At 37.9% G+C, this 13979-nt stretch overlaps 2 protein-coding genes across 2 annotated transcripts; both read right to left on the reverse strand.

Annotated features, from left to right (window-relative positions):
* Nucleotides 1-403: 403 nt before the first annotated feature.
* Nucleotides 404-4904, reverse strand: necap2 (NECAP endocytosis associated 2). The gene is made up of 8 exons (XM_061042809.1): nt 4740-4904; nt 3066-3166; nt 2757-2861; nt 2258-2339; nt 1858-1966; nt 1594-1738; nt 1411-1495; nt 404-1252 (listed from the first exon to the last, which is right to left on the reverse strand). Exons 1-8 carry the CDS (start codon nt 4832-4834, stop codon nt 1207-1209), a joined length of 768 nt encoding a protein of 255 aa, XP_060898792.1. The 5' UTR covers nt 4835-4904; the 3' UTR covers nt 404-1206.
* A 2569-nt stretch (nt 4905-7473) lies between these two features.
* On the reverse strand, nt 7474-12556 carry LOC132977892 (SUZ domain-containing protein 1-like). The gene is made up of 4 exons (XM_061042810.1): nt 12082-12556; nt 11200-11249; nt 10829-11098; nt 7474-9892 (listed from the first exon to the last, which is right to left on the reverse strand). Exons 1-4 carry the CDS (start codon nt 12130-12132, stop codon nt 9781-9783), a joined length of 483 nt encoding a protein of 160 aa, XP_060898793.1. The 5' UTR covers nt 12133-12556; the 3' UTR covers nt 7474-9780.
* Nucleotides 12557-13979: the final 1423 nt, after the last annotated feature.

A 13979-nucleotide genomic window follows, 5' to 3' on the forward strand; every position in this document is an offset into this window, starting at 1 on the left:
GATATTAATACTACAATCAACTTTTTTTTATCAATCAACTTTTATTTGTATAGCGTATATTTGTACACTATATTTTATTTGTATAGCGTATATTTGTAACAATGAGATCACTACCTCATCATAAGACACATACGCGCTTTTTAAAGCCTGGTTATCATTATTATTATTATTCTAGGACACAAGGTCACATAACATGATGTAAATGTTTGTTGAGGAATCTTTTATTTTCAATACTTTTACATTATCATCAAACAGTAAAATAACTGGGAGACATTATCTGGCTTGGATTTCAAATAAGTTTTAGATGGCAATAGATTTGTGTAGATACAGCAGGATGAGTGAATCCCCTATTTTTTTTAAAAAGAAATAAGACTATGTTACGCATAAATAAAACAAGAGCCAGTGAAATATATTGTTTTATTTACAAGAAGAAAAACATTTATACAATTTAGATCGTTCTTTTCCAGGAAGGCACTTGATCAAATACTCAGTTTATATCAGCATCAAAGATTCATGAAGTTTCAATTTGGTAAAAGACACATTAAAAAAAAAGTAACAATACACAAGGCAGAGACAAACATAGAGTCTACACAAAAAGACACATGAACAGAAACATGTTCAAGTTGTAAAATGTTGACAAAATGACAAATAGGACTTTTTTTTTCAAAACATAAAGATTAAAAAAAGTCTGGCTATATTTTAATGAAGGCGTAAGAGGTTTTAAATAAAGCTAATCAAATCTCAATCTGAATTTGAAAAATCTCCTAAAAGAATGACTAAAATACAAGGGGGGGAAAAAAACACATACTGGGCTACAGCTAAATAAAACATGGATACTTCAATAGGTAAACCTTTTATTTTCCCAAATGGTAAAAACAATATTGAGATGAGTGTTGCTGGTGTTAAAACGATAACCAAGAATGTGTGCATGATGTTGTAAAGACGAGGAGAAATGGATTGGAAAAAAAAAAAAAAATGGTTGCATAGCAGAGTCTCGAAATACAATATGATTGTAAAAATAGGAACATTTTACTGAGTTTGTTGGTCAACCGGCTGTTGTTGTATATGAACAGTCTCTTTCAGAATCGGTGCAGTGAATTAGCCAGTCAAGTTTGCTAACAATTCCTCTCACTTGTTTTTTCTCACCCCAAATCGTCCTGTCCGTGGAATGTATGCAACCTGAGTGTGTGCATGCTTCCCCATAACTCAACTAAACTGCACCCATCCTGATTTCGATGCGTCATTACTGGAGCTGTGGAGGAGGAGAGGGATGATGATGACGATGATGATGATGATGATGATGAAGTCAGTAGGTAAAATTTGATCATGAACACTTGTGTGACAGATGGACATGATAAGGTGAAGAACTAAAAAGATGAAAACGCTTCAGACAACTTCTGAATTACTTACTTGGAACCAGCAGATGTGAAATCCCCCCATAAGTCCGAGCTGGGCTGGGCTACAGGGACGGGGGACCCGAAGTCTAAAAGAGGGTCTGGATTTGGAGAAATAGGGTTTAATACAACATGAATTCTGATTCAATCATGTGAAAGAAGTTTAAAAAACAATGTTATGCAACAGCAAAGTGATCACCAGGGTTCGTCTGTGCAGCTGGGACTGTTTGTTGTACAACAGGAAGTGGTAAGACCCCTCCTGCCTTTGCGCCTGGTGGAGGTGGCAGCAGACCCCCAGCCATGGGCCGTGCTTTGGCACCTCCTGCATCCCTCTTCTTGACATTCTGTAATAGACACAGTCATGTCAGTCTCAAGTCAGAAATTAGATTCTCCGTTATTTCTTCATCCTTTGAGTACCTTTTGTTACATGTGTGCTTTTGTGATGTTGGGGATGATTACTCACCCCAATGCTGATCTTGATGGTCTGTCCCTCCTTGAAGCTAAGGTCCAGCTTAGGTGCTTCGCTCTGAGTAGCTTCCAGTTTTGCCAGCTCACCTTCTTGCTTCACCCACCTTTAGAAATAGAAAGCATCAACTTAAACACATTTTATAGGTAAGTATATTCATAATGCTACACAACACTATGAGCAACATTAAAAGTTTAATGCCTTGGCCAAGAAAATAAATAAACTCTATAAATGATTGACAAAAAGGTTCACCATTGTCTTCAGAGCATGAATGTGCTTCAAAATATCACATGCAAACATATTCATGCAAGTGTACCAGCACATATAAACATCACACATTATATGCTTAAACAGAGGCAAGATGTTCAAAATGTCTTATTCAGAGAAGCACACTTACTTAAAATGGTCTTGTAAAGCTACGTTGAAGTCAAATGAGTCTCCGCGATCAGCAAAACCCAGACCGATGAAAGCATGGCGTCCTTAATCAGATGAATTATTAAAGACAAAACACATTAGGAAACCTTACACATCACCTTTAAACAATAAAAAATGTATGGACCAAATGAATGCTCTATACAGCTGCTAGCAATGTGGCGTATTTATCCTTTTTTTTTTTTTAACTTACAGCATTCCCTCTGACATAAAGAGTGGTAAAAACAGCATTGGGTGATGATTTAATAATCTGGCTAATTATCACAGGAGCTGAATACAAGGCCATACCGAGTCCTGAGTCACATTGATGTCAAGTTATGGGAAAACAGAGACTTATTCTCTTGTTATAGGAACATGTAAAACATTTAGAAAATAAGCTGGCTACAGTATAGAAGGCACCAATGTGTCTTCAGAAAAAAAAAAAGTTTAATAGCTGAAATTAGCGTCTGATGAAAGGGACTTACCATTGTCGTCTTCTATCCGGATCACAAAATATCGGCTTGAGTCTGTGACAGCTTCAACAACACTGCCTGGGTACTGTTCCACCTGAGCTTTGGCAAACAACTCTCCTGCACAGAACAAATTAACAACAAACAGTTTAAGCATCGTTTTTTATATCAAGTAAATCCATTGGTTGAAAAGGACAAAGATAGGCGGCAAGGAGACCGACGCTTCGATCACACTTTTGTGATACTGGATTTTTTTTTTTGCAAACAGGGATTCATGTTAAAAGGAACTCCTGCACTCAAATCAGTAAGTTGTTTTTGTGTTACCTGTGTTTTTGTCCTCTAACTTAATGAAGGCCATTTTGCCTTTTGCAGTGATTTTCATCCTCCCACTCCAGGCAGGCTCGTCCAGCTTCCAGTCAGCGGCGCTAGAAAAACAGGAAACACACATGTGATTAGGAGAGAGGGGTTTCGTCTACTCATCATTCACTGAATAAGGTCGCTGTTTTTACACTGGCAGCTGTCACTTTCCACAGCATGAGGAAGTGAAATAAAAAATTTCAGGAAGACCACAATGTGAAACTGATGTTAACATTTATCTCTTTTGTTCTCCTGCACTTTGAAGAAGAATCCTTTAAAGGACAGCCAAAAACAACTTTGGAGATTCTATATTGTGAATCACTTTGACATATCTATCAGCTCCTCTTAATACTTAAAAAGTAGACTAGATTGTTTCGAAATGTAAATACAATAGCACGCATGTGGACCCTTTAAAGTTACCACTGGGATCTTAACATTTCAGAGAATTCACCTTGAGCATTAGAATAAAAAACATAATCCCAAAAGAGGCAGTCCCACATACGTAAGGTAGACTCAAATTCATGCATTAAATTCCAGTATCACAAACAGCAAATTTACCTTTAGAGGGATATACTAATGTACATTTCCATTAAGATAAACTATTGAACAGGGGAAAATGTTTGAGTTTAAGGAGCACAACTGAGGAGGTATCTTTTTTTTTTTTTTAACAAGACCTACTTATAATATGTATAGAAAACACTGAAATAAAATGTTTATGTTAAAAGAAATACATATATTAAATTCACCAAAAAAAACAAATATATTCATAAAATAATATTACAAGAAAAAAATCTTGTCTCATCCACAGAGTATCTTTGTCTGGGTTTTTTTCAATCCAAGTTTTCTGTTCTCCATAAATTCTGAGCAAAATTCAGTCAGCAGAGTTGCAATACAATGAAACTGTGCAATAAGTTAAAGCTCTAGTGAAAGCTTACACTGGCTTTTTTTTTTTCAACTAGCCTACTGTTCAGTGTTTTCAAGAATCAAGAGTGAACTTCTTATGTCACTTCTCAAGACTGTATTGTAACTCATCTGATAAATACAATTGTATTCTACAAGGCCAGCACAAAACACATTGAACACGTTAAACACTATATTATACATATATATATATATATATATACTATACTATACACATTAAACACTTAAAAGTAGTCAATTCACTTCAAGAATGAATCATTGAGCATAGGCCACTCCACTGACTCTGACCTCTCTCGTCCATTAGTGGACACAAGAACTATTTTAAACTTTTCCAGGCTTGTCAGCGTTGTAAGACTTTTTTCGTGCTTTAACCACTTTCTATAGGCAACAGGTGTATTTACTGCAGGTAAATGTTAAATGTTTGTGGACAAAGTTGGTACATAATGTCCCATTTCTGTGAGCAGATAAAGTTACAATGGCGTGTTTTGCAGTGCAGCCACTCGCATTAGTCTCCGCTAACTCATGTGTGAGTAAACTATCGCCAGGATATCTGCCTGTGGGCTGCAACCACCCGAAACAGAGAAAAGTAAATATCCACTTTATCAAGTGGCTGTCCGATATTGTTTGTATTTCGTTAACTTAGCTTGGTGAGCTACACTTGTCTCGCAGAAAGTGAGACTGGTCGGTTACTATCGTTTCTCCTTGCTGATGTCATCTTACCGATATCCACGGTTAGACGCTCGCGGTGGGATCCGGTAGACATGGACCTCGGGCTTCACGCAGAGCATTGACTCATAACTGTTGTCTTCTGCCATTTTGTCAACTTTTACTGAACTATCAAAACAACTTCCGTCTTTAGACACCTCGGCTGGAGTTGAATTGAACCCGACGATGAGATTCCCGAAAAGCTGCGGTTCACAATATGAACAGCGCCGCGTATGGTCCGGATGGTCCAAGCGTCACAAGCGTAGGCCTGTACTGTACGTCACTTACACCTCAATGACTTCAGGGACAGTTGTTGTGTGATTAAATGGGAAAGGAAATGAATTCTCGACAGCAGATTGAGTCACACATAGTTGTGTCCATACTGCTATATCGTTATATCATACTGCTATATCTGTTTTATGTTGGAAAAAAGGTGAACAGTAGATATTTTGAGACATTTTGAAACGCCCTGCCGACCCCCATAATAAAGTTTACCATGGTAAACCATAGTACATGTACATGCCAGTGTATGTATACCATGGTATATACCATAGTACATTGTACATACCATGGTACTACATATGTACCATAATATTATGTGAGGTAGCCTATGGTATGTAACGTGGTATACCATGTTAGACTCTGAACAAACTGTTATCCATTATGGATAATCCTGATCATCCTCTGCACACCCTACTGGACAAACAGCGGAGCAGCTTCTCTAACAGACTGATACAACTCTGCTGTCACAAGGACAGATACAATTTACGTTACCGAAGGCCATAACTCTGTACAACAGCTCACCTCATACGAGCAGAGAACTGTCATAATGATAATATCTGTCTCTCCATACTGTAATCTATTCTGCACATGTTAAATTTACAAATTATCCCTGCACTCATGTTCACTTCATTTGTCTGTCTACTCGCTGTTATATTGTATAGTTTCTGCTTATAATATGTCTACACTCATGCACTTTAACTTATGTCAATACTGTCCATTTACTACTCTGTTTTTGCACATTTACATTTAATCTTTCATATTAATAAAGTAATTCTATTCTATTCTATTCTATTCTATTCATAGTAATATGGGAGTTACTATGTATGGACCATGGTAATATGTTAGGTACTATGGTACTATAGTACAGTGGTTCTCAACCGGTCTAGCCTAAGGACCCACCACCAACTCCTTCATGAAAATAGTGACCAAAATTTCTGATATTTTTACGAATGTTGAATGAAAAATAGTGTAGTTTGGACCTCAGATGGTACGAAACTTGTGACAGTACAAAGGGATGGAACAAAACCAACATGTTTTAAGAGCGCTTCATAGACTTTTTGACACTTTTTTCCCCCCAGTCAAATGTTCATGACCCACAGAAATTAGCTATGCGACCCACTTTTGGGTCCCAACCCACCAGTTGAGAACCACTACTATAGTACATACCATAGCACATACCATGGTACGTACCATGATATATTACTATAGTACCTTACATATTACCATGGTACATACCATAGTAACTCCCATATTATTATGGTATACCACGTAACATACCATAGTACCTTACACAATAATATGGTATACCATGGTACATACCATAGCATGTTACTGTGGTACATACAACATTACCTAACTGCAGTACCCCAGATATCACCATGGTTCAACAAATAATTTTATCACTTAGGTCCCATGGTAGCAGCTTGGTAATACCTGAGGTGCCTTAGTCCACACCAGAGTACATTGGAGGGTGCCGTGGCAGCACCAGTGTAGATCACTCTGAAAAGCAATTGTGACACACCAGGCAGAATATAGTGAAATACAAAAAAAGTACTATAGTACCTGATGGTACTAGGTGCAATAGCAGCTTCTAGCATGGCCTATGTGCTGCCATAAGTTTTATTTTTTAATACTTTAAGTATTATTTAAGTGCCAAAATGGCTGCACTATCCTTATGTAAAATTTAGAAACAAGGCCTTGTACTTTTAGTGGAGTACTTCTAATTTGCTACCAATATTCATTTTAGTTTCACTCCAGTGAAAAATATAAATGTATTTGCCTTCTTGAAACAAATCTTTACACAAAATATCCTGCTACACAGTATGACACAAGACACATATGTTCTCAATGTTGTTATTGAAGGAGACATGTCATCGAGAGAAAAGCCCAAAGCGATCCACAAATGCAGAATCCACACACAGTCAGGCATATTCATTTTCAAATCTCGAAAATATATTTACAAATGCACGTTTATTTATACAAATTAGTTTATTTATTTGTATGTCACATTTTTATATTTGTATATTTGTATTTGTATATTTATAAATGTATGCATATTTATAAATATCATTTATAACATCATGTATAAATCTTTTTGAGACAATTCTATCTCCATACTTTCTACAGGCCTAAATCTGTAAATTCAGAAAACACGATCATTGAAAAGTGGTGATTTGTCATGTAATTTAAGTAGGCTATGGCACACCAATGTGCAGTTTTTTTAAAGACACTGTCACAAAGTCAACGGTGCAATGGTTGAATGAATATAATCCAACCACCAAACTACTGTAAGTAATTAACAGATGTTGAGCACAGATGTTCATTTTCACGTCTATTTTAAAACAAACCAGAGTTGAAATGTTTTCATATATGCTGTAATCATTATATTTCCATCATAATATATATTTGAATTCATCTAATTTTCTGATGACAAAGCACATTTTAAGGACACCAAACAAACACCCAGTTCTCTTTTTGAAGTGTGTTTATTAAAGGGTATTCAAATGTCATTTGACTTCTTCAAGTTTCAATATAACACTGACAGCAAAACTGGACAGATTAGTGTGAATGACTGAAACAAAACTTGATAGATCACTGAATGGCTATTTGATTACAATTATCAATTTAAAATGATTACAAATCTCTTTTATTTCAAGAGTTGAACCTGATCCCTGTGAACAGTGTATTAAGGCCAAAAATCTTGAATGCTGCAATGTACTATCTTAGAAATCCAGAAATATTGATGTTGTTTTTTGGCGGAAATAGACAACTTACAGTTATGTCATGAAACAACAATAAAAGGTAACTTCAACTGCCAGACATTGGTTGAGTGAGGTTGGAATTAGTGATAGAAATGAAGACATTTGAGCCACAATGATTACTTGGTTGCTGTGTAGAAGAGAATTGTTTAATTTACTGTTATACATCATTTAATTCACTGAGTTCTACAAGCGATAGTAAACTGATGCTGGATCTTTATTTGGACATATTTGTGATCAAACACAGTCTCATGGAGCTCCTTTGTAAGAAAAGCACAATTGCACCATACATGACCGTTGATTCTTATCACCCTAAAACCTTTGCTAATCGCAGATACAAACAATGCCTCCATGACGTGATATTTATTTTATGGAGTTAAAAACCTTTTACAAGATTAATGAGCACTAAACATTTGAAAGTGCACATATGAAACTGTGGATCATTTGTAATTTAAGGCATTCAAGTGTTAAAAGGTTCAGAAGTTGTAAAGGTTCATTTACTGTGAACATGTCTGCATGGTTACCCCATCAGTATTTTATGAGATCAATGACTTTGTGTTTTGCAAACATTTACTTTCACATCTGGTGGCAGATAAACTAATGGTGTAAAATCATTTTATTTGAAAACATCACATTCACTAAATCCAGGCAGAAGAATTTGGCTTCCTTCTTAAGTGGATATAGATGTGAGTGTTAATCAGTTCTATCATTGTTGTACTGCCACAAATTCTCCTGACTTATCCCCCACCCCCAACAAAATGAAGTAGTTATCTTGTGGCTAAATCATCCTCCATGTTGGGAATCTGAGGTTTATTTTTGAGATACTCAATATCATATTTTTAATAGCACTATTCACAAAGCAACTGCATCGCATCCAAAATAACAGCTCAGTCTTTTTTTTAGCCTTATGCAGTGCAGCTGGCTCTACGAGAAGTTTCTTCTTAGCTATTCAGATCAAAAACACACAGGGACAAACTTGACCGACAACTTTAGATTTTCAATTCCTGAATAGGTTGTACTCTTTTCAATTTGATAAAATTTCATATAACACTACCAAAAGCTATGCAGGCTACATGATCTAATGTCTGGTTCACTACTGATCTTCTGACTCAAATACAGAAAAAAAATAAATCACAAATATGAAAACAATGTAAACTTTAAAACTAAAACTAATTTGAAACAGCACAAGTATTTAGGCGATGCATATAAAATAATCCAGGGAGTAAATTCATTATTATTGCTTGAATAAACTTAGATTTTGTGACATTCTCTCCTTGCTTTCTGTATTCTTTGGCCAAAGGCTGTGTGCCCACCAGGCATTTGCTATGAGCGGAACTAGCTGGTCTGTGCCTCCACAGTATTAAAACACACTTTGAAGCACAGTGCAATTCTCCTCAAGGGTTGGATCAGTTTGACCCCCTAACACTTTGCACTGAAGCGGGTGAACATACAGTAACTCTCTGCACTGTCAAGCACTTAGTTTCCACTGAACATGACAAACTGTGGCCTGCTGGACACCCAGCCCTGATCCTCGCTCTAGCCATGGAATGGCTCACTCATCAAGTTTGCTGTGTCTGCGGAAATCCCGCAGGTTCACAAACTCTCCTTAGTCTCGTAGAAGAGACAGACACCTGACGCCCCGGCACCTGGCTGGCCAATCATACTAAAAATCATAGGGCACCTCATGGTACATCAAAGTATCACAGTGTGTAGGGATGTGAGGCCAAAGCCTGTTCACATTGTGGAACAGCTGGGGTTTCAGATCTTTTGGCTGATCTCTGCCAGCCCCTTGTAAAGTTCCACAACAGGAAAAAGACTGGGTGAAAGGCAAAGACCATGTCAGTAAGCAGAGTAGAGAGAGGGTTTCGAGAAGTTCTTCAGTTCATGCTACGTCTTCATGTTTCTAATGTCTGTTCAACATTTGTGTCACTGCCACTCTTCTCTTCATACCACACACATTCCCTTCTATGTCTTCTCAGGGAGACAGTGGATTTCTCGCTTAAGGTAGCTCCTGTTTATCTGCCGAGTCGGAAGCCTGAGGTGCCATCTGGCCCGGTGGGCTGGCGGATCACATGATTGTTTGGACGAACTGGTTCAGATGGTTGTTGAGCACTCATGCGAGCTGGCCTAAGGATTATTGGAAAAATGAGAATAAATAACATTATTATTTTCCACTTTAACGTTGTTTCTCCTCAGTTCTATTTCACCCTTTCTGACTGCCAGAGCAATAGGTAGTTCTTCTCCCTGGATATCTCCATCTCACCCACGTGCACGTCAAGTATCCATATCAACAAAAACATGTGTGACCTCTGATGACCCCCCCCCCCAGACAGGTTTAACTACCAGTGATATCTGAGCACTCATTCCCAATCATCTTCTTGCTAACGCAGGTCACAGCTGTAGTATCATCGAGTTGACCGAGCAGCATCAAATAACTTAAAAGTTGGCGCCAGTAGCTGGAGCTGCAGACGGTTTGCCCTCCAAAGACTGCCACAAGAGCGCCCTTTCCGAGGGGGAGCTGTGGACTCGCCTTCAGCCTTCAGCATTATTGGTACGACAAATTGTAATAACACAAACAAAGTATTCAGCAAAGAAGTTTTCGCTGAATATATTGCTGTGAATACTCTATACACAGTTTGCATAGTGCTTTTGCTGGAGCTAACTAGTGGTGCGCTAACGAAAGTGTTTTCACTCAGTGCCAGCTAATTGTAATTAAGTTGTTGGTGAAGGGAGTGCTCTTGCTTTCCTTATGCTGTAGTATGATGACTAGTTAACCTCACATTCACACAGTTAGCCCTAGTGCTCTCGCTTGAGCTAACTGATTGTGTGCTAACAAGAGCTATTCGCTCGGTGTCGGCTAATACTAATTAAAGCGTCGGTGAGTAAGAGAGTGCTCTCACTCCCCTCTCACAGTTGTTGATACGACTAACTTTGCCTCATGTTCTCACAGTTAGCCAAGTTGCTCTTGTTTTGGCAGTTATGAAGGGTGAAATAGAACGGGGTTACCCTCCTTTCAGAGGCTTTGTAAATTCAATAATGATCTTCCAGTCTGTTATGTTGTACCTGTCCTGACTTGGATTGTCCTGAGGCGTCTCATCCGAAGAAGCACTACCCAAAATCCTTCTCCGGGCTTCTGCATACTCTGCCTCGCGTTGGGCCAAAGATTTCATCTGCTGAGAGGGACGATTTGAGGATGCGGAGTTTCCTGCAAGACCGTTGTTTGAGGGGCGTTTCAAAATTCTGATTTGTGGTGGAGGGGCTGCAGGCAAAGAGTCATCCTGGATTACAATAGCAGTTCGAACAGGTGAGCCAGCTGAACCCAAGCTAGATTTCCTGTTCCAGAATAAACAATGAGAATAATTAAATCACTGGAAATTCTTGTATGAATTCTTACCATGAATTCAATAGTAATGATACATTTTCTCTTTGCTTACTTGGCCTCCTGATTTATTTTCAACTTTGCCTCAAGTCTCCTCTCAATTTCCTGAGGGAAAACAAACATATTTATCACATTTGTATTACAGTCCAATGGGTCCATTATCCATGTCATTCACTTATACAGCAAAGCATAGCATTTCAAGATAGTGACTTTGCTATAGGAATAACCACAGTATCAAGATATTGGATTTGAACTTTCTCTTACTCAGAATGAGAGGGTAAAGAAATGCAACTCAACCATAAAATGTTATTTATTTCAATTATGACATTATGCATAGCCACACATGTGCGATATGTTACATAAGTTGGATTTAAAGGGTTAGACTATTAAAGTATGTTGACAGTAGTTGCACTGCCTCTTATGCAAACAGGTCATCTTACAGTTTGCCACAAGCGGGCAACCACACCAGACTTGTTCAATCTTAAAGCTAGCTCTATTTGCCTATTCTCCTGTTATTCTTTTTCAAAATGCATGAACTTGGTGTGCTGTTATTGTATTGTAAGTATTCCCCACAGTGCAGCCTGTCATTTCCGCAATGGGCGGATCTAAACAATGGAGTTTTATAGTAAATAGCCGACTTTGAGAAAATAAGGTTGCCTCTGTGGATGTAACTCGGGCTTCCCAGGCACATGCTGAACCTGTGTGCTAATGAAAAAAAGATTTGAAGCCAGGCTCGGTGCGGTTTTACACTGAGGCCAGGAAGCCCGGCTACTTACTCTGACCAGATAACAAGCTGAAATTCATAGTTTAGATATAGTCAAGCACCGGTAAATACCACTATGTATCAGAATCTGCTTTTAGGTTGGCTGTCTGTCAAATGTTATTCAGTTAACAACATCGTTTAGCACAATATTAGAACAACATTAGTGTTTCTCACCCCGCTGTCCGCTGCCTCTTCCCAGCTTTCTGCAACCTCTTCATCCTCCATGTTGAATAGGACTGCTAGCTGGTAACCTCTTCGGCTACACTAACTAGCTATTTCCCCATCCACACAGAGGCTTATGGTGGTGGGGCCTTCACACGGTCCCGAAGAAATCTAAATCTCTCGTCTTTATGCAGACAAAATGTAGACTGAATGAAAAACGATGTTAAACGCTGTCCTGGCCGCGTGTTAGCTCGCTAGCTTAAAGCTACACTTTTGAGGGCAATCCCCCCAGGCTGCTACTTTAAATTTAGCGACACGTCCCTATCATTTTACCAATTGGTCTCGTCCAAATGCCACTAACCTCAAAACACTGCACAATTATTGGGTTAGTCTAAAATGATGTAGTAGCCACAGTTTCACACTTTGGCTGTTTCTCGTTTAACTGTTTGGTTTCCTTGGGTTAAAGCAGCAAAGGAAATGACGTCACGTTGACGTTAGCTCAGGTTAGCGTCAAGTTTCAGACAACAGGAAGTAATGACTGAACAGCAGACTGTATAAGGTTAATTTGTACATAACACGTCGTTTTGCCAAGTACAAGCGAGACCAATTAACTCCACCAAACCGACGGAGAAAAAAACATTGAAATTTGTTTTATGTCAGTAACTGGACTGGAAACAAAAATACAATTGAGAAAGGGAAAGAGTGGAAAGTGTCTATAAAATACGGGATCAAATCCTTCTAGCCTCTGTTTACAAAAACAACAACTTTGACATAAACTGGAACGGTGTGGCACATCTGGGCTATACGAATAAATAAATGAATAGCAACAACAGGCAACAACAACTTCGTGAAGTTTGCTTGGTTTCTATCATTTTTGAGTGTTGCTTGTGGCGTCCCCCAGAGGTCAGTGTTGAGCCCTGAATTGTTTATTCTTTACATCAGGGATGGGCAACTTTGGTCACAGCAAGGGCCACATTCATTTAATTCTCACTGCCAGGGGGCCAAATTGTAGTTTCCAAAAACGATTGAAATCAATTATGTCTCAAATTTATCTCAACTAGTGATCAAATATTATTATGGACATACTTCTGGTTTTCATGATTTCATGGCAAATTTAGCCATGTTTTCTTCATGATTCCAATTAATTGATATGTCAAAATTGAACTGAGGGCCACATTGAGGGTTGATGGGGATCGCATGTGGCCCCCGGGCCACCAGTTGCCCACCCCTGCTTTACATCAATGCCATGTTAAGTAGTCTATATGTATATTGAAAAGAGGCATTGTTTGCTGAAGACACAAACATTTTCCGAACTGGAGAGAGTTTAAGCAATTACTGATGGAGAAATTGTGGTTTGACAGAAAGGATTTATCATAATAACATTTGAAAAAAACAAAAATAATGTTATTTGGTAACTTGAATAAACACACAAAAGTTTGTTAAATTAAATTTCAGGGGGCCAAATTATTAAAATTCAATGATCTTGTTGAATTTCAAACAGCGCAAAATATGTTAAAGCAAAAAATAATATTCTACTATTCAGAAAGTATCCAGTGATCAAGAACTTCAATAAGTTAAGAGGAAAATTCCAGTTAAGAATTTTTAGGGAACGTACAACCATGAAATGTTTCTGTATTTCAGTATGTGCGAAAATATCAAACAGTTTATATGTTGAGATAAAGCAATGTCCAAACAAGAACTAGTGTCAAAATAGTTATATAGACAACATTTTCTCAGGGTATAGGGTAGAAGAAGGCTTTGGCTTTGATAATAATATTGAAAGGGATCACTTTTTACTTTTTGTTGTTTAGATTTTCTCTCTATGTTGTCTTTTCTTTGATCCTTTTTTTAGTGCATATTCTTTTTTTCTGTTAATAGCAATGTATTCATATTTAAATTTATATTTGTTT

This window comes from Labrus mixtus, chromosome 7 (genome assembly GCF_963584025.1).
Source record: "Labrus mixtus chromosome 7, fLabMix1.1, whole genome shotgun sequence".
NCBI lineage: Eukaryota > Metazoa > Chordata > Actinopteri > Labriformes > Labridae > Labrus > Labrus mixtus.

Bases quoted from the DNA above. Each gene is read 5' to 3' on its own strand.
- LOC132977892 (XM_061042810.1), bottom strand. From the start codon at position 12,132: ATGGAGGATGAAGAGGTTGCAGAAAGCTGGGAAGAGGCAGCGGACAGC. The intron at 11,250-12,081 runs GTGAGAAACACT...GTTTTCCCTCAG, and splicing joins AAGAGGCAGCGGACAGCGGG to GAAATTGAGAGGAGACTTGA. The intron at 11,099-11,199 runs GTAAGCAAAGAG...ATTCTGGAACAG, and splicing joins AAAATAAATCAGGAGGCCAA to GAAATCTAGCTTGGGTTCAG.
- necap2 (XM_061042809.1), bottom strand. From the start codon at position 4,834: ATGGCAGAAGACAACAGTTATGAGTCAATGCTCTGCGTGAAGCCCGAG. The intron at 1,967-2,257 runs GTAAGTGTGCTT...CTATTTCTAAAG, and splicing joins GCTTTACAAGACCATTTTAA to GTGGGTGAAGCAAGAAGGTG. The intron at 1,496-1,593 runs GTGATCACTTTG...CTCCAAATCCAG, and splicing joins AGCTGCACAGACGAACCCTG to ACCCTCTTTTAGACTTCGGG.